General features: G+C 49.3%; 1 protein-coding gene across 6 annotated transcripts in view; it reads left to right on the top strand.

Moving 5' to 3' along the window:
• Window positions 1-20735, top strand: part of AK9 (adenylate kinase 9) — a 1219082-nt gene that overhangs the window by 226942 nt on the left and 971405 nt on the right. For all 6 annotated transcript variants that reach the window (XM_085611347.1, XM_085611348.1, XM_085611351.1 and 3 more), the window contains exon 10: window positions 18772-18873. In XM_085611347.1, coding sequence (XP_085467473.1) covers window positions 18772-18873 — 102 coding nt within the window. The remainder of the gene's footprint in view (window positions 1-18771; window positions 18874-20735) is intronic.

A 20735-nucleotide genomic window follows, 5' to 3' on the forward strand; every position in this document is an offset into this window, starting at 1 on the left:
AGCTGGAACAGTCAGCTAAGAAGGTTTCTCATCGGCTAGTATGGTATTGAAATCTACTAACACTACTTGCCTGTTAGGAAGGTATATCCATGCCTTAATGGACACTGCCAAGGAGGTGGCTCCTTAGCTGCCTGAGACTATTCGAGGTCACTTTATGGAGGTGTTGACTGATTCACAAACAGCGGCCCGTCAGGTGATTCAGTCGGGGCTAGATACAGCGGGCTCAGACGCCAGGGTGATGGGCTCTTCGGTGGCAACCAGGAGACAAGCCTGGTTAAGAGGATCTGGTTTTTCACTGGACGTTCAAACCACTCTGCTGGATCTTCCTTTTGATGGCGCCAGGCTCTTTGGGGGAAAGGCAGATTCAGCTCTTCAGCGTTTTAAGGATAGCAGGGCTACATCTAGATCTTTAGGCCTACTGTCCCAGTCTAGGGGCTTTGGCTACAGAAGATTTCGAGGATTAGGGGAGGATGCTTCTTTTCAAGACCTTCAGCAGCAACAGAATCCTCTGCATAAGTCGTACAGGGAGAAGGGAAGAGGTCGTCTGCGATGGGCGCTCGCCAACAAGTCTCTTCCTCCTCCTTCTCCAATCCTGTCCCGCCCACTGGATCCACAGGGAAGCAGCTCTAGATCTCCCATCTTGGAGCACGTTGGACCCATAGGAGGCCGTGTGTCCCATTCTGATGGATACATCTGCCATTGGATTCCTCACCTTGTGAATATCCTCTGTGCCAGCATTCCACAGAATTTTTTCCTAGCTCTCCACGCCGACATGGACGTCATAATTCCACGGCTCCGCTCGCAACTCCGTATGACGTCACCGGAGCCATAAGAGAGCCACGTCTGCGTGATGACGTCTTTTCCCTTTTTTCCGCTCCATTGACGAGTAACGGTTTTCTAGCACTCTCCTTGATTGTAGAGTTACTTTGTAGTTACCTTGTGGGTCACTGTTTCTAAAGTACTCATGTCTTCGCCGAGGAAGTCAGGATTTAAGCCGTGTAGGGAATGTGGGGGTCACATGTCCATCACTGACCCCCATGAAGATTGCTTATGGTGTCTGTCGTCGGATCACGACGTGGAAGACTGTTCCTGTTGCCGGAAAATGAACCCTAAGGCTCTAAAGGAACGGGAAGCGAAGCTGTTCATGGCCAAGGCGAAGAAGGAAGGTAGAGGTCAAAAACGAGACAAGTCGAAGCCGGAGTCGTCGACTTCGCACTCGTCGAAGTCGAGAAGACACAAGTAAAAGCTGGTCGACGAAGAGTTGGGCTTCGAGGTCACCTTCACCTTGACGTCGCAGTAAGGACTTGGTCTCTCCTTCGCCCTCTCCTTCTCCTCGTGTCTCTCCGGAGAAGTCTCCTTCGCCAAAGATAACTCCGGCGCAGTCTCCGGCGCTGATGGATTCGTCAGCTTCCGATGCCGAGCCTGATCAGGTTGCTGAACTCTCTCCTGCGCCTTAAGGTGAACCAGTGGATCCAGTAGAGGGTCCGTTGGCTCCGGCTCCAGTTACTCCTCGGCTGTATACAGGTTCGAATCCATACCCGCAATTCCCGACTCCGGGCGCTGACCCGTCGCATTTTTTGAATGCCATGTATGGAGTTTTTCAAAGAGCAGCCTTCCCATCCGGTGCACCTTCAGGTCCCTGGGGTCCAATGGCATTCAGTTTGGGCGTGCCACAAAACTATACTCAGGCACCATTTATGCCCTTCATGCTGATGGTGCCGTCATGGCAGTTCCCGGCGCCGTCTGGAGAGCCTTCCTCCCGGCCTCATCTGGATTGTGTGCCTTCATCGGAGCCTACCTCAACGCAGGCGCACGCTCCAGCTGCACCGCGTGTGACGCCGCCGACTACATCGGCACAGCCGACTCTGCGAACGACGCCTCCAACGCCGTGTCCTCGGATCCGCTCTCGAAGAGAGGCTCAGCGACTTATAGAGGAGGAGCAGTATCGTGCAGAGGGAGTGGAGGAAGGTGAATTGGGTGACTCAACGGATGAGTTTGAAGGTATTCAGGAGGCAAGTGGATTGGACACCACTCCTGAGTGAGAACTTTCTTCTTCCGGATCTTCTCCGCCCCAAGAGCTGGCTCCTTACCATTTGGTGATAAAGAAGGCTGCAGAGCTTTTGGACTCACAGTTGCCTTCTGCGGAATATAAGCCGAACTTATTGACCGAGGTTCTTCATTCGCCTTTCTCTATTGTCGAGCCTCTGTTGCCTTTTAATGAGGCCATCTTGGATCCTATTATGGACGTTTGGCACAAGCCACTTTCTTCGCCTGCTGTTTCTAGGGCTGTTGCGAGAAGATATAGAGTAGCTCCAGGTGATCCGAGCTTCCTTTCTTCTCATCCTTCTCCAGAGAGTTTGGTAGTACAAGCATCCTGCTCCAAACAATCTTCGGGGGCTTTTCCACAAGCACCAGCTGACAGAGACTCAAAGAAAATTGAGCAGTCAGCTACAAAGGTTTTCGCATCAGCTAGCATGGCACTAAAGTCAACTAATGCCACTTGTTTGTTGGGCCGCTACATTCATGCCTTGATGGACTCTGTAAAACAGTTGGCTCCCAACTTGCCTGATGAGGAGAAGGGTTCTTTCATGGAGGTTATTTCTGACACTCAAGCTGCAGCTAGGCAGGTTATTCAGTCAGGCCTAGATACGGCTGATTCTGTGGCCAGAGTTATGGGTTCTTCCATAGCCACTAGAAGGCAGGCTTGGCTCCGCTATTCTGGTTTTTCATCTGATGTTCAGGCCACTCTGGTTGACTTACCCTTTGATGGGGAAAAGCTTTATGGAGAGAAAGCGGATTCTGCCTTACAGAGGTTCAAAGATAGCAGAGCTTCTGCGAAGTCATTAGGATTGCAGACCCAGTCGAAAGGTTTTGGCTTCAAAAAGTATAGGGGTTTTGGGAGGTCTTCCTTTCGCTCCTTCCGTCAACCTCAACAGTAGCAGCAGCAACAAAATCCTCTCTATAGGTCCTCTAGAGGAAGACAAAGGGGTCGACGTGGTTCTGGCCGCAATCCCTCCTCCTCCTCAGCCTCCTCTGCTCCCAATGATGCTACAGGGAAGCAGCCCTAGATCCCCCATCCTGGATCATGTGGGGCCTGTTGGGGGTCGGGTGTCCCACTTTCTGCAAGGTTGGAAATTGGTCACGACGGACCTTTGGGTTTTCAACCTTGTGGAGAATGGGTACGCCCTTCCTTTTCGGGAATTTCCTCCCCCTTACCCTCCTTGCCAAGGTTTTTGCTCAGAGGACCATCTACTTCTTCTGCAGAAGGAGGTTCTTGCATTGCTTCAAAAAGGTGTAATAGAGGTGGTTCCAGAGCAGGAAAGGGGTCAGGGATGCTACTCCCAGTATTTCCTGATTCCCAAAAAGGACGGCAGGTTGCGTCCGATTCTGGACCTCAGAGTCTTGAATTTTTACCTGAAGCAGGAGAAATTCAAGATGCTAACCCTTGCACAGGTTCTTCAGGAGTTCCAGCAAGAAGACTGGATGGTGTCGATCGACTTGCAGGATGCATATTTCCACATCCCAATCCTGAAGTCGCACAGGAAGTATCTCCGTTTTACGGTTGGGTCGCAACACTACCAGTTTGCGGTCCTCCCATTTGGTCTTACTACTGCACCTCGAGTCGTCACCAAGGTGATGGTGGTGGTGGCTGCTCATCTCAGGAGGTCGGGGATTCCGGTTTTCCCCTACCTGGACGACTGGCTTCTGAAAGCAGAGTCGGCATGGACGGTGCAACATCATCTGCAGGTAACTTCTCATTTTTCAACTTTTTTTCAACTTGGGTTTTTCAATCAATGTGCCCAAATCTCACCTGGTGCCCTCTCAGTGCAACCTGTTCATAGGGGCGGTACTGGACACTACTGTGTGTCGAGCATTTCCTCCTCCACAAAGAATTCTCAACATTCAGGAGATGATCCCTTTATTCCACAATGGAGCAGTTGTTCCAGTTCTGAAGGTTCTTCGCCTGCTCGGTCTGTTTGCCTCCTGCATTCTGTTGGTCAACCATGCACGCTGGCACATGAGGGCGCTCCAGTGGTGTCTCCGCAAGCAGTGGTATCAGCACAACGGGGATCTCAGGGAGTCAGTCAGGATCTCCAGAGAAGCTGCAGCGGACCTGTCTTGGTGGAGCGTGGTGGGCAATCTGTCTCAAGGAAAGCCCTTTCATCTTCCTCCAAAGGTGGCCACAGTGATAACGGATGCCTCCACCCTGGGGTGGGGTGCTCATCTGGGGGATCTGGAGATCAAGGGTCTTTGGTCTCCAGAGGAAAGATTGTCTCATATCAATCTTCTAGAACTGCGGGCGATACGTTTGGCGCTCAAGGCTTTTCTCCCTTCCCTTCGCCTATCTAGTTAATTTATAGGAAATGCGGATGTTTTTAGCTTTCCTTTTTGACTTTGTGCTGTTTCTATTGGTTCAAATGTTGTGTACTATATATACTTGAGTCTGTGTCAGTCCACCTGTTTGCCTCGGAGGCACGGAAAAAATGGGTGGAACTGACGTCATCACGCCGACGTGGCTCTCTCATGGCTCCGGTGATGTCATACGCAGTCGCGAGCGGAGCCGTGGAATTATGACGTCCACTTCGGCGTGTAGAGCTAGGAAAAAATTCCGTGGAATTCTGGCGCAGGGGATATTCACAAGGTGAGGAAGCCAAAGGCAGATACTGTATCCACCAGAAAAAGCGTTACCGAAGGTAAGTAACTTGTTCTTTTCTACAAAATTGGAAATCTGTTACATCAGATCTTTGGGTTTTAAATCTTGTAGAAAATGGGTACGCCCTTTCTTTCCAGGAGTTTCCCCCTTCTTACCTTCCTCTCCAGGGCTGGTGTTTGGAGGACCATCTGTTGCTTCTGCAGCAAGAGGTCCTGTCCTTGTTACCAAAAGGTGCATTAGAGGTGGTTCCGGGGCAGAAAAGGGGTCAGAGATGCTACTCCCGGTATTTCCTGACCCCCAAAAAGGATAGTCTGTTGAAGCCGATCCTGGACCTCAGGATCTTAAATTTTTACCTCAAACAGGAGAAGTTCAAGATATTGACCCTAGCTCAGGTTCTTCTGGCGCTGCAGCAGGAAGACTGATTGGTGTCAATCTATTTGCAGGATGAGTATTTTCACATTCCCATTCTGAAGCAGCATCTGAAGTATCTCCGTTTTATGGTAGGATCTCAACACTACCAGTTTAAGGTTATCCCGTTCGGCCTTACTTCCGCACCTCGGGTCTTCACAAAGGTGATGGCGGTGGTGGCAGACCATCTCAGAAGGTCTGTGATTTCTGTATTCTCTTATCTGGACGACTGGCTGCTCAAAGTAAAGTTGCCAGAGTTGGCGCTGCATTATCTGTAAATAACAGCTCAGCTGTTGTTTGTCTTGGGTTTTTCGATAAATGTATCCAAATCTCACCTGGTGCCCTCTCAGTGCAACCTGTTCGTAGGGGCGGTACTGGATACTACTGTGAGCCGTGCTTTCCCACCTCCTCCTCGGATTTTAGACATTCAGAATATGTTGGTCCTGTGGGGGGCCGGCTTACCCATTTTCTACAAGATTGGGAATCGATTACTACAGACCTTTGGGTTCTAGATCTTGTAGAAAATGGGTACGCCCTTCCCTTTCGGGAATTTCCTCCCAATTACCCTCCTTGCCAAGGTGCTTGCTTGGAGGACCATCTTCTTCTCCTGCAGGAAGAGGTCCTAATGTTACTAAAAAAGGTGCGATAGAGGTGGTTCCAGAGCAGGAAAGGGGTCAGGGATGCTACTCCCGGTATTTCCTGATTCCGAAGAAGGATGGCAGGCTGCGTCCAATCCTGGACCTCAGGATCTTGAATCTTTATCTGAAGCAAGAGAAGTTCAAGATGCTCACCCTTGTGCAGGTTTTTCAAGCGCTGCAACAGGAGGACTGGATGGTGCCCATCAACTTGCAGGATGCGTATTTTCACATCCCCATCCTGAAGTCGCACAGGAAGTATCTCCGTTTTACGGTAGGGTCGCAACATTATCAGTTTGCGGTCCTTTCGTTTGGTCTTACTACTGCACCACAAGTCTTCACCAAGGTGATGGCAGTGGTGGCAGCCCATCTCAGAAGGTTGGGGATTCCAGTTTTCCCCTATCTGGACAACTGGCTGATCGCCAGAGAAGGTGCTTCATCATCTGCAGGATACAACTCAGCTGTTGTACAAATTGGGTTTCTCGATAAACGTGCCCAAATCTCACATGGTGCCCTCTCAGCGCAACCTGTTCATAGGGGCGGTACTGGACACTACTGTGTGTCGAGCATTCCCACCTCCACAAAGGATTCTCGACATACAGGAAAGGATTCCCTTGTTTTACAATGAAGCGGTCGTTCCAGTCCTGAAGGTCCTTCGTCTGCTCGGTCTGTTTGCTTCCTGTATTCTGTTGGTCAACCATGCACGCTGGCACATGAGGACGCTCCAGTGGTGCCTCCGCAGGCAGTGGTATCAGCACAAGGGAGATCTCAGGAAGTCTGTGAGGATCTCCAGAGAAGCTGCAGCGGACCCGTCTTGGTGGAGTGTGGAGGGCAATCTGTCTCAAGGAAAGCCTTTCCTTCTTCCTCCATCTGTGGCCACGTTGATACCAGATGCATCCACTTTAGGGTGGGGTGTGCATCTGAGGGATCTGGAGATCAAGGGTCTTTGGTCTCCAGAGGAAAGGTTGCTTCACATCAACCTTCTGGAATTACGGGTGATACGTTTGGCACTCAAGGCCTTCCTCCCTTCCCTTCGCGGTCAGTTGGTTCAAGTCCTGACGGACAACACTACCGCGATGTGGTAGGTCAACAAGCAGGGAGGAGTGGGGTCGCATTGTCTCTGCAGAGAGGCTCTGCGTATCCTGGGTTCAGGATCATCAGATTTGTCTGATGACAAATCACCTGGCCGGAGTTCTGAACGTGCGTGCAGACAGTCTCAGTCGACAGTTTTCCACCGACCACGAGTGGAGGCTTCATCCAGAGGTAGTTCAGCACATCTTTCAGATGTGGGGAACTCCTCGGGTGGATCTGTTTGCCACTCACGAGAACGCTCACTGCCCTTCATTCTGCAGTCTCCAGTATCCGATGCAGGGAGCTTTGGAGAACGCGTTTCAGTTAAGTTGGGCTCACTTTACGCGTTTCCTCCCATACCTTTGATTCCTCGGGTTCTGAGGAAGATTCGCCAAGACCGGGCCCAAGCTATATTGATCGCCCCGGATTGGCCAAGAAGGGTGTGGTATACAGATCTTCTCCACCTCTCCTCGTGCCCTCCGCTCCGTCTCCCTCTCAGTGCAGACCTCCTCTCGCTGTCAAAGGGGCAGGTTCTACACCCCCACCTCCAGAGCTTACACCTTCATGCCTGGAGATTGAACGGGGCAACCTGAATTCTTTTTCTCTCCCGCCAGATGTGGTAGATGTAATTTTGTCTGCTAGACATCATTCCACCAAATATATCTATTCTTATAGGTGGTCTAAATTTGTTCTTTGGTGTGGAGAGAAGTCTATTGACCCTTTGAGGGCTTGTTTATCCAACATTCTTCGGTTTGCTCTTTCTCTTGCTCAGCAGGGCTTTGCTGTAGCTACTGTTAGGGGATATATGTCGGCTTTGTCGGCATTTCTTTTCTTGCCGGATCAGCCTTCCCTGTTTAAGTCACCTATTGTATTACGATTCCTTAAGGGCCTTACAAACAAGTTTCCGCCTACTCCTTTTATTGTGCCTCAATGGGACTTAAATCTTGTCTTAACTTACTTGATAGGTTCTCCCTTCGAGCCCTTTCACAAGTGTCCCTTGAGGCTGTTGTCTTTCAAAACAGTCTTTCTCATTGCTATTACCTCGGCAAGGAGGGTAAGTGAGCTTCAAGCTCTGAGTTCAAAACACCCGTTCTTGACTATTCATGCTGAAAGAATGGTACTCAGGACCAGGGCTGCTTTTCTGCCTAAGGTGGTAACTCCTTTCCATCTGGGGCAATCCATTACCCTTCCTACCTTCTATCCTCCCCCTCACCCTTCCAAGGAGGAGGAGCGGCTTCACCGCTTGGACCCTAAGAGGGTAGTGAGCTTCTACCTTGATAGGACTAAGGACTTTCGAGTGGACGACCAGCTCTTCGTGGGCTTTGTTGGCTGCAGGAAAGGCAGAGCGGTGCACAAGTGCACCCTTTCCAGATGGATTATCTTGTGCATCAAGATTTGTTACTCTTTGGCCGGTAAGGAACCTCCAGAGGGTATAAGGGCTCATTCTACCAGGGCATTGTCTTCTACATCTGCTTTATCTAGAGGTGTTCCTGTGGAGGACATTTGTAGAGTGGCAACTTGGGCCTCCCTCCACACTTTCGCGAAGCATTACTGCTTAGATACTGAGGTGAGGTGGGACGGACATTTTGCACGTTCCGTCCTTCAGGACTTTTTGGTATAGAAGGATGGACACCCTCCTCCGGGAGTGGGACTGCTGTGGGAATCTTTTCACAAGGTGAGGAATCCACTGGCAGATGTGTCCATCAGAAGAACAAGTTACTTTCCTTCGGTAACGCTTTTTCTGGTGGATACAGTATCTGCCTGTGGATTCCTGACTGACCCACCCGCCTCCCCGTTGTCCACCCTTGTATACCTACAATTCTGATGATGGTGTTTCAAAGTTTATTTGTTACTGTCAAAGGCAGTGTGTTATTTCTTTTGCCTTCCTATATTATCTCCACACTGTGTGTGTTGTTTTGTATATTATGTACTGTGTATACTGTATATATTGCTGTAAGTCCGACGAGGTCTTCTTATGGATCCAGTGATGTCAGCGGAGCTGCGAGCGGAGCCGTGCCTCTGTGACGTCGTCTTCGTCGGTGTAGAGAGCTACTAAAGTTTCCGAATGTTGCTGGCGCAGGGGATATTCACAAGGTGAGGAATCCACAGGCAGATACTGTATCCACCAGAAAAAACGTTACCGAAGGAAAGTAACTTGTTCTTTACATCCATGTATGCAGATAAGATGGCTTTAAGGACCAGGGCTGCTTTCCTGCCTAAGGTGGTTACTCCTTTTCATCTAGATCAGTCAATCCCCTTACCTACTTTCTATCCTCCCCCTCACCCTTCAAAGGAGGAAGCAAGACTTCACCGCCTGGATCCTAAGGGAGGTCAGCTTCTACCTGGACAGAACCAAGGATTTAAGGCTTGACGATCAGCTCTTTATTGGTTATGGGGGAAGAATGAAGGCCAAAGTTGTCCACAAGCAAACACTTTCCAGGTGGATCATCTTGTGCATTAAGATCTGTTACACCTTGGCCAAGAAGGAGCCGCCTGAAGGTATTCAAGAAAGATGATGGATTAAACCCAGATCAGTTGACTGGGGCTGTGTGCTTGCAATGTTCAGCACTTCGTTCATCATCCCATTTGGTTTTGCTTTGTTCGCCCCAAGTTGGCAGGGTGTGCCCAGACGTGGGTCCCTTGCTCACTTTGCCACTGGATTCAAGCTAGCCTGGCGGATGACGGGTGATTACCAAGAAACAGGTCCCAGGACTCTTGATTTCCGCTCCAGGGAAGACATGGCTTGGCAGTTCGGGCTGGACTGTTCCCATGAGGCACAGGGTCAGACTGATTTGCATATGGCCATGTCTGAACTGGGGTGGCGGAGTGAGCTAAAGAAAGATGATGGATTAAACCCAGATCAGTAGACTGGGGGTGAGTGCTTGCAATGTTCATCACTCCGTCCATCATCCCTTTGGTTTTGCGTTATTCGAGCTCATTCCACTAGAGCTAAGTCTTCTTCTTCGGCTTTAGCTAGTGGTGTCTTTGTTGTAGAGATCTGCAAGGCGGCAACTTGGTTCTCCCACCACACCTTTGCGAAGCCTTACTGCTTGGACACAGAGGTGAGGAGGGACGACCATTTTGCACATTTTGTGCTGCAAGATTTTTTGTATAGGTAGGCGCATACCCTCCTCCGGGAGTGCGACTGCTTGGGGATTCAATTTGAACGGTAAGGAATCCACTGGCAGATGTATCGTTCAGAAGAATAAGTTACTTACCTTCTGTAACGCTTTTTCTAGTGGATACATGATCTGCATATGGATTGTCCTCACTGACCCATCCGCCTCCCGGTTGTCTGCCTTCCTATACCGAAAATAATTTTGAATATAACATTACTGGTATTTCATTGTCTTTTAAAATGATATGTTTTTGTTGTTAGGAAATGTCTAGTATTTCTAGTCTCTTTTCTCCTTTGAATAATATACTGTGTATATTGGTACATATATTGTATACTGTGAATATTTGCGAAATGTTGTCAGTTCACCCATTCACCTTGAAGGCACGGAAAAAATGGGTGGAATTGACGTCAGCACGCCAACGAGGTCTTCTTATGGCTCCGATGACGTCATACGGAGTCACAAGCAGAGCCATGCTATTGTAATGTCCTCTTTGACGTGGGAGAGCTATGAAAAAAGTTTCAGTGAAATGCTGGCACAAGGGTAATTCGAAAGGTGATGAATCCACATGCAGATACTGTATCAACCAGAAAAAGTGTTACCGAAGGTAAGTAATTTGTTCGCTAATCCCTTTTCTTAATACTTACCTGTTCTGTCCTTTAAGTTTTGTTCTCAATGTTTTTTTTCTAATGTTAATGCAAGGAACTTTTGCAAAACTCCTCAAAAATCAAATAGCAAACATAATAAAAAGTGCAACTTAGATCTTCAACTCCTGGCTAATAGCAGACCAATTTCCAATTTATAAAGGCACAAAAAACAAACGAGCATTAAATCTTGAGACATCTAATATCTTACATCAATGATAACCATCTGCTAGCAGAATACCAATCAGAGTTCAGAACAAGGTTAGGTACAGAAATAGCAACATAGAGAGTACTTGTTGATATTCACCACATTCTAGGTGAAGGCAGTATAGCTCTACTGATCTTACTAGATCTCTCAGCTGCATCTTATACCATTGATTACAAGAAATTAAAGCTGGTTCTTAAAACACAGAATGGGATTCAGAGCCCTAGTTCTTAATGGACAACTTTTTTCCTTTCTCATTGAGAGCAGCTAGTGAAGTTGGGCACACTTATATATAAAAAAAACAATATTATACAGCTTCCCTCAAAGTTCAATACTCTCCTCTATTTTATTCAGCCTGTGCCATAGCCCATCAATATGCAGATGACTCACAACTATACTCAAAGTTGTAATTTGTAAAGGATGTTGTCATTCTCTGTACCAACTTCATGTTAAATCAAGATTGAATGGTGGAAAATATACTGACGCTGTGTTCACAGAAAACTGAATTCCTACTCATCCCTCCTGAACATCAAAACACTTTGGTCCCAGCATTTTTGAATGAGCTAAAACTCAAGCACTCTGGGCTTCACGCCTGACCATACTCCCTCTTCACCCTCCATTTAAAAGGGCAGCAAACATCTACCTATAATCCTTAAAAAAGAAGAATCAAAAATCTTCTATCTCATTGTCAGTTGAAGTCAGCAGCACATTCAGCCTTAACCTCACTGAAAAAAAGAGCTCTCAAAGTTCACCTGCACATCACTAAGTTATCGAAACTTGTAGTCATCTGTCATTAAAATAAAAACTTTTGAGAGAAGCTATAGCTGTATATGAATAGTCCCTTTCTAGAAGGCGTTCAAACGTTAACCATTCTTTGTTTCATAGATAGAAGGGTCACTTATCCATAGAGAGCAATGCAAATATGGTGTTCCTAGATAACCTACCTTTTGGAGATACACGCTGTGTAGCCTCCTTGAGACTGGTTCTTCATCCTTCTGACATCATTGTCTGGATACAGATAATCAAATCAGAAAACCCATGCACAATATTGCTTTTCATTTTTGGGGTCATGTGGCTTTTTTTCATATTTAGAGCCATATTTACAAATTTTAGGAATAGTGATTACCTAATTGAGATTTTCTGCAAATCTTAATTAGGAAATTGTTGTTCCTAATGTATGAAACACATTGAGTTTTAGTTAGCGGTTTCCAGTAGGTCACAAATCGACCTACCACAAGAATATTAATGAGGAAGGTCACAGTTTGTGACCATCACAGGGATGTTGGCCTGCTGGGGTCAGCAGACCACCATGTCTGTGTTTGCTTTTTAATAAAGCATTTTTTTGTAATGCACCCCCTTTTCCCTAAAGGAAAATGGGATGTATTTAAAAAAATAAAATGTAACTTTAAGTTTCTTTTTTTGAAACTAGGTAGTAGTCCTTTGGAAAGGTACCCTCTTCCTAATAAAAAAAAACATGCTGCAGGGGACTAAGATGCTATGTCAATCCTATGGTTTTTAGTCCTGTAGAAGCAGAGACCAAGTTTCAGTTAGAGCCTCAGGCAGTGTAATCATTTTTTTTTTTTTTTTTTTTTTTTTTGAAAAACCTTTATTTAAAAATCAGGACACAGCTATTCAGCCGACAACCCGGAGGTTCGGCAGCATCGATAATTAGAAACAGTGATGCGTCCCCAGTACAGTACAAAGAGAAGTGCAAAGGTTCAATTTTAAGCAAACACAAAAAATCACAGCAAACCCCAGCAAGGCAAGAACACTAAAAACCCATGGTGAGAGCCCCCAGGGGAGGCCAGACCCCACTCATCTACCAGTTACAAGATAGTGTAAGGAGGAAGAAGGGGGACAGCAGAGGCCCAAATAGTTCATAAACCAGACTGTGCTGGAAAGAAGGTCACGGGGAAAGCTGTTCCTCGGGAGGTTCCAGATCAGGGGCAAGACATATTCCCCCCCTGTATTGATTCCACCGCCCCCAGATGGCGTGCCACTTCCGGGGGCGGCCTCTAGAGCAATAGACCGTCTTCTCCCTAAACATGCTCCAGTCCATGTTCTCTTTCCACGCAGTCAGTGTGGGGGGCCCCGAGGAGCCCCACAATCGCGCGATATCCCTCTTAGCGACCATGTTACCCAGAGTCACCCATTGGGTCCGCGCCTCATCGAGGTCAGTGGGCCCCCAGACATTCAGGAGACAACACCGCGCCTCCGGCTGCACAGCAATGCCCGTCACCTCCCCCATAACTGCATGGACTCTCCTCCAGAATTCCACAATGACACCACACTCCCAAATGATGTGCAGGAAAGTACCCACCATACCACACCCCCTCCTGCACAGGCCGTCCTCCGAGAACCCCATGTGGACCAGCCTTGGCCCCGTCACATACACTCGGTGCAGTATTTTAAGCTGCACCAGCCTCAGACGCGATGGGATCGCAACCTCCCTAGGAGAAGAAACAGCTGACTGCCAGTCCTCATCATCCAACTCGAGGCCATCCCTAGTCCACTGGTCCCTCAGCCCCAGAAGCATATCCGCCCGGACGTTTATCAGTTTCTTATATATGAGCGAGATCGTGCTCTCGGGCATATGGCCATCAAGGACCCGGTCCTCCAAAGGAGAGGACTCAGGCACCTTCTCACCCTCCACGAGGACTGATCGGAGGGCGTGGCGCATCTGAATATACCTGAAATACTCGGAGGGCCCCAGCTCATACTCAGTCTGCAACTCCTCAAAGGACTTCACCTTCCCCTTATGCAGCACATCACCCACCCTGGAGATGCCAATCAGGTCCCACTTATCAAAGCCTTTTGAATGCCAAAGCCTTCCCAATCTCTCCGATTCAAACAACGGGGTAGCGAGGGTGAGCCTATCCTTCCAGCCCAGCGAGTCAGTTGCCATCTTCCACACCCGCACTGCCACACCGGTGGGCCCCGTGAGGGACGAGTCTAGGGACCGCGAGTACAACGCCCTGTAGTAGTTACCACCACGCAGCAACCACCTGTCCATGGCATACCCAGGGCTGAGGGCAGGGCCATAAAGCCCATGATTGATCGCGCTCAGCTGTGTGGCCCAATAGTACCGTCGGATGTCTGGGAGCGCAATGCCCCCGTCGTACCATGGAAGCGTCAACTTTGCAATAGCAATTCGCGGCCGCCCATCCCACAGCAACGTCCGTTGGAGGCCTTCGACCTCCCGAAAGTATTTGGCCGGCACCCAATCCAAGGTATTCTGTAAGGCGTAGAGGAAGCGGGGAAGAGACATCATTTTGAACAGGGCCGCACGCCCAACGAGGGAGAGCGGCAGCCTCCGCCAACCTTCAACGTCGCGCCTCAGGCGTGCCAGGGGGGGGAGCAGATTCTTCTCATAGCGCACAGCAGAGTCCCTGGAGATAAAGATCCCCAAATACACGAAACCCTGCTGGGCGACCTGTATCGAACATGTTCTAGGGATCGGTGGAACCTCGCCACTAAGAACATACAAGTACGATTTGCTCCAATTGATGACGAGACCCGAGTTCCTACCAAAAGATGTGAGTACGTCACAGACCACTATAAGTGACTTCTTAGGTGAGGCAAGATACAACAGGATATCATCGGCATAGAGCGAAATACGGTCCTCGTGTTCAGGCGACCACCGAAGGCCCCGTATATCCGGGTGCCAACGTATCCACGCAGCCAGCGGCTCAAGGGCGAGGGCGAACAACAGAGGCGACAGGGGGCAACCCTGCCGAGTACCCCTCCCAAGCTGAAACGGAGTCGACGCCCGACCGTTCACCACAACACTAGCTAGCGGCCCCTCGTACAGCAACCTCACCCAGCTCACAAAACCGCGGCCAAAGCCGAACTTGGCCAGCACGGCCCACAAGTATGCCCACTCCACCGTGTCAAAGGCCATCGTGGCATCAAGAGACGCCACAATAGCCGGTTCACGCAGCGTGCCCGCCCTGGCGATTACGCCATGAAGACGCCTAAGATTCAACGCTGTGTTTCGGTGTGGGATGAAGCCGGATTGATCCGGGTGGACCAAGTCGCCAAGTACCCTAATCAAACGGGTCGCCAGGAGTTTAGCCAGAATTTTCGGCTCCGCGTTAAGAAGGGAAATAGGCCGATATGAGGCGCACTTATCGCGGGGTTTACCCTCTTTGTGTATGACCACAATCGACGCCAGTCGCTGATCCAACGGGAGGGTCCCACCCCCCCGCGCCTCCAAGAACATGGCGCGCAGGTAAGGGGCGACCCTATCCGGGAACAGCTTGTACAGGTCGATCGGCAAGCCGTTCGGTCCCGAGGCCTTACCCGAGTTTAACGCGCGGATAGCCCCCGCCACCTCGTCGACCGTTATGTCACCATCTAAATCGTCCCTATCTATAGCAGAGAGGCAGGGCAACTCGATATCACGGAGGAGGTCACACGAGTCCTCGGGCGGCCTATCCGACGCCGAGGCATAAACCCTACAGAAATAGTCCGAGAAACACTTTACAATCCCCTCAGGTTCCACAATCGCCTCTCCCCTCTCTCCCGTCAACTCTGGCACCACTCTATTGACCCGTTCTTTTTTGTCCAGCCACGCCAGGAGTTTCCCTGCCTTATCACCAACATCATACAGTCGGCCCTGCTGTTCCCTACTGAGGGTCTGAGCGGCGTTCGTCACCAGGTCTTTATACTCAGTTTGCTTCAAACAAAGCTCATGCAGTGAGGACTCTGTAACCTCCTCCTCCATCGCTCCCTCCAGAGCCGCGATCTCCTCCTCCACCTGCAGAATCTCACCATCTCTACGCCTCTTGGCAGCCACTACTAGGGAGAGGGCTTCCCCCCGAAGCACGGTCTTAAAAGCTTCCCACAGCGACACTGCCGAGTCCACGGTTCCCTGATTGTCCTTGAAAAAATTATCTACCTTCTTTACCAGGGCGCTGCGCATCTTGGGGTCTCGGAAATACCAAGGGTTAATAGGGGCCACCCTTCCTCCTCCCTCCCGACCTAGATCCAGCCGGTTCCACACTGGCGAGTGGTCAGATATACCGCGCGCCATGTGCCTCGCCTCGGACACCAACGAGGCATGCGCGGCCAGAGGTAGCAGGTAATCAATCCTGGAAAGGCTACCATGTGCCCTGGAGTGGAACGTGTATTGGCTCTGTGTGGGGTGCCGGAGCCGCCAGCAGTCTATCAGGCCAAGCGTGTCTAGGAAGTCTGGAAGCCATTTCTGAGCCCCCCCTGTGTCTCTGGGCGGGTATCTATCCAGCAGGCCGGAGCCAACAGCGTTGAAATCCCCTCCCACCACAAGCATTCCCCCCGGGAGATCCAGCAGGGCCCTACCCAGATCTGCAAACGTGGAGGCCTGCAGGGCCGGCGGGACATAAACAGAAACTAAAACCAAAGTCCGTCCTGCCCACCGCCCCGCCACCGCCACAAACCTCCCCCTATCATCAACAATGGTGGAGTCCACCTCAAATGGCAACGAAGCTCTAACTAGGATGCCCACACCCCTGGACCCAGATGAGAATCCTGAATGTGCAATGAATTTATACCCCTTCCTATTCAGGGCATAGCACGTATTACCTATAAGATGCGTCTCCTGCAGCAGGGCAACATCCGGCATTGATCGTTTCAAGAGTTGCAAAACAATCCCCCGCTTAATGCGATCCCCCAAACCATTAACATTCCAGCTTATAACACTTAAGCCCCTACCCCCCATCCTCAAACGGAAAGAGGCCCACCCCACACCCGAGGAGCCACCATGGAACAGCCCTGGAAATAAGCATCATGCCTTGCAGAAATAAACCCCCCAACAACAAACCCAAAATCCCTGAAACTCCCCCCACCCTGCACCCCTGCTGCAGCTTACAAAGCCCCCCCAACTTGCAGTGTGCCTGTCGCCCTACAAAACCAAAAGTCTACAAAAAGTACCCTAAGGGAGGAAAAGAGCACCCCTCGTCCTCCCGCAACCCTCCACAGTTACTGCACTCTATGCAAGTCTTCAAGTATAGTCAAGTCAAGTCAGACCGGCTCCGAGATGTCAGCCCTGTCCATCCCGGCCACTGTCTCCATCCTCGGCTGTGTCGTCCCCCGTCCGTCGCCGGGGCAAAGCGTCCAGCCATTCGTCGGCCATAACAGGAGAGTCAAAAAAGAATGTCCGATCGTCGTGCACCACCCGCAGTCTGGCAGGGAAGAGCATGGCATACTTCAGGTCTCTTTCCCGGAGCCTCCGCTTCACCCCCAGGAAGCCCTGTCTCTGCCTCTGCACCTGCTGGGTGAAGTCCGGATAGAAATTCACCGACGCGTTCTGGAAGGGGACCGGGCCCGTCACCCTCGACGCTTGCAGAATAGCGTCCCGATCTTGAAAATGAAAGAGCCGGGCGACGATCGGCCTCGGCGGGGCACCCGCCTTGGGCCTCCCGCCCGGCACTCTATGGGCCCTTTCCACCGCAAAGAACTTCCCAAGGCCCTTAGGCTTCAGATGATTAAGGACCAAGTCCTCAACAAGCAGGTCAACCGAAGCCTCATCCGAAGACTCCGGGACCCCGATGACGCGCACATTGTTGCGCCTGGCCCGGCTCTCAAAGTCCTCCAGCCGGCGGGCGACGAGATCACTCTCGGTCCTCAGCTTACGAACCTCGGTCTGCAGTTCCGTAACATCATCAGTGAGGCCCGTGGTCTTGAGGTCCAAGTTCTTAACCCGTTCATTCGTTTTGCCCAAGTCCGCACGGATCAGGTTGACATCCACCAAAATGGCATCCACCTTATGCGCCAGGGCCTCAAACTGTCTCCCAATCGAAGTCTGCATCCCTTCGAGCGCGCCCATGACATCCTGTAGGGAGAGCTCCGGGGCCACAGGCGAGTCCTCCTTCTGGGCATCCGGCGCCTGGCTCGATCCACTCGGTGATCCCTTCTGCAGAGCATATCGGTCCATGCTGTTGACTTGGGTATAAGTTCCCCGCCTGGTAGACTTAGGCTTCAGCCGATCCCCTTCTGCTTTGCCCGACATGGTTGACTCCAAGCAGGTCGGTTCAGTTAAGACAGGTCCCTCTCAAGGAGAGGAGTAAGGAGTGATCAGTTCTGCCGTGGGCCGCCAGAGTAGCCTGCAGGGCGTCCCTGGGGTAATAAAGCCACCCAGAGCTCTCCAGTGGCAGGGCTAACAAAGGGAGCGAAATCGAAAGTGAAAGAGCGGGGACCTCCGTCCGACAGTTCACACCTCGCCTGGCCGTTGTTGTTCAACTAGGAGTCGTGCATCCAGCCAACTCTAGCCCCTGGCTTCCCCGGGAGATAGGCCGCAATCTTCCACCAGGCGTAAGTCCGGTTCCCGTGGGCGATCCGACCGCGGGTAGCATCAATCGCCTCCCTGACCAATCATCTACACGATGCCATGCATACCGACAGGATTAGAGACAGGATAGTCGACGGAGGGCGCGAGGGTCTCGGGAGCTCTGAGCTCACGCGGCCATCTCGGTCAAGCGCTAGGCTCCTCCCCCCCCGTAATCATTTTTAAAATACTTTTTATTTATTTTTTATTTAAAAAAAATTCAGTGTGTTGTGGAATCCTATATCACTTGCAGTGGCATCCTAAGTGGTTATAATTATGATGAATGTACCGATGCTTGAGACCTATCAACACAGGAAAAGAACGTTTCTTGCTTACAGATTGAAAATTGTTGTATAAATTTGCAAAGTGCATGACTGCTCTAACCTGTTACTTTTGTATGTTTTGCAAAATGTAACCCGGGCTGGTACTCTTACCTCAGCATAGTGGAAGAATATAAGTTGAGTCAGTGTTGTCTAGTGTAAAAAGATAGCTTAAAACCCAAAATAGTAAATTTAAGGTACATGGTCTCACCTCCAGACATATCACATTGTAATCATAATTGTCACTTAAAGTTGTAGTTGTCTTGTATATGTGAATATTTTTGGATGTTTTAAGCCAGGGTCACACTTCATTAATAAAGTTGGGACTTTTGATGAAGTGGATTAAGTTATTGTCAATTGACCACCTTCAAAAAACAGCTAATTTCGAACGTTTTTGCACTTTTCCCTATTTTAGTCCGTGTTGTCCAGACTTGAGTTTTTGGGAGTGCCAACTGGAGCTCCTGTCATCAAACTTCAGGCCGCAGATGAGGAAGGAGTGCAAGACATTGAGGATACTGTAAGTCTGATGCATGACAAAACTAGTCAACAGTATAAAAAGTACAGTTATTTCTAAGCTGAAAGAGTATTCTTTTAAGACGGATTTCAGTGAATGCTAGAAATAAAATATAAGAGCATTTGAGGTGCACAAAAGTTAAGTGTCTGATTTAGAACATCAAAGAAAATCGATTGCAAGCACTTGTCTCTTCATTTCACCCATCACTTAGTCAGCATATTTTGTTTCAGATAGAAGTCCATTCCCCACTAAGGGAGGCCAGAACTATGTAGTGATCAGTACTTTTATATTTAAGTATTGGTTCAAATTTGTGAAATACGGATCACCTACTTGATGTGAAGAAACCCGCCCCCTCTCTGATAAATACTAAAACTATAACTAAATGAGCTTCCAGAGTATAAACACCTAGGACTGGTATAGTTAGAGGTCATGCTTTACCAAGAAGAACGAGGATTTAAGGATCATAAAATAACATAAAGGAACCAATTTGATCTAGAAGCTTGCAATCTGCCTGTAACAAAACTGACATCATTGTTTGATCAAGCATTTCTACATACACTTGTTCTAACAAGCACAGTTGCATACACCTGAGATTTTGGCTCAAATAAGGCTAGAGACATGCAGTCAACTAAAAAATCAGACCAGGTTTGATCTGGCAAAAGGTAGACCGAAATATTGATTTATTGCTGATCACTTGTATGGTTTCGTCATGATGATGCCGCGGGTTAAAAAAAATGTGCATCAGATTAGGGCTTAGGTTTAGACATGATAAATTAGAGGGGAAACTCCACTCTGCATTGATGTAATAGCAAACCAGTTGTATCTGAAGCCATTGAGTAGGAGCCTGGCTTAGTATATGGTGCACACATATGTAAGTGAAGCACCTTGCACCAATCCAGGCAACCGTTATAGTGATTTTAGTGGTCTTTGATGACCTTTGAAACTTCTCAAAGTGATAGCTGTGGAGAGCAGCCTTCAGGCCTATCTTAATGGAATGTTAATCATCTTGTTTTACCAGATCTAATCATGAAGTGTAGGTTAAACGAAAAAGAACCACACAGTGTATATGTAAAACTATGTCTATTTATTACACAACACTCACTAACACATTGGTATATCTCCTACCCTGAGATATAAACACGAATACACAATAATATGTAAATTGCAATAAGGTAAGTAGCACAAAATACACCGGTCTGCAGGGGGAGACCAAACCATAGATTAAGAAAGTATAATGCGAACTGCGACCGAAGTTGGGACTTGGACCTGAAGACTCAGAGGAGCTGGGGATACTAGTAACCACCCAAGGTAAGTACCCGGGACCCTCACAGAGGCTGTGTGCAGAGTGGAAACACAGTTGTGTGTCCAATAGAAGTCAACTGGAAAGTCATGATTGCTGTTTCGGAGAAGAAGGACCCTTCCCAGTAAACCTTGAAGAAACCCCAACGAAGACAGAAGGTTGGAGAGTCACCCCAGGAACCAGGACACCTACTCCAGGGAAGCAGGCTGCATAGGTGTGAAGTGACGTCAGAAACCGCCATAGACCACAATGGAGGACTTCAGGAAAGATGCTGATGGAGAAGACAGTGCAAGAGTCCAGTGGAATCCAAGGGTGGATTCTTGAAGTGAAAAACCTGCAAGCAGAGGGGAGGAAGCCAATGCCACTTGGAGGTGACCAGGAGGCATGGAAAAGCAATGCCCACCAATTTCGGATGGTTCAGAAGTGTTGATGGTGACCTTGTCGCTGCAGCTGTGAGGACAAGGTGATGCTGAGGAAGACCAGGAGCTGTGCACAAGCTGTCCCACATTGGAATTCAAGAACCAGGGGGTCGGTGTCCAGTGGGAGCACCAAGAAGCCTTGGCAG

This window comes from Triturus cristatus, chromosome 6 (genome assembly GCF_964204655.1).
Source record: "Triturus cristatus chromosome 6, aTriCri1.1, whole genome shotgun sequence".
In the NCBI taxonomy this organism is placed as follows: domain Eukaryota; kingdom Metazoa; phylum Chordata; class Amphibia; order Caudata; family Salamandridae; genus Triturus; species Triturus cristatus.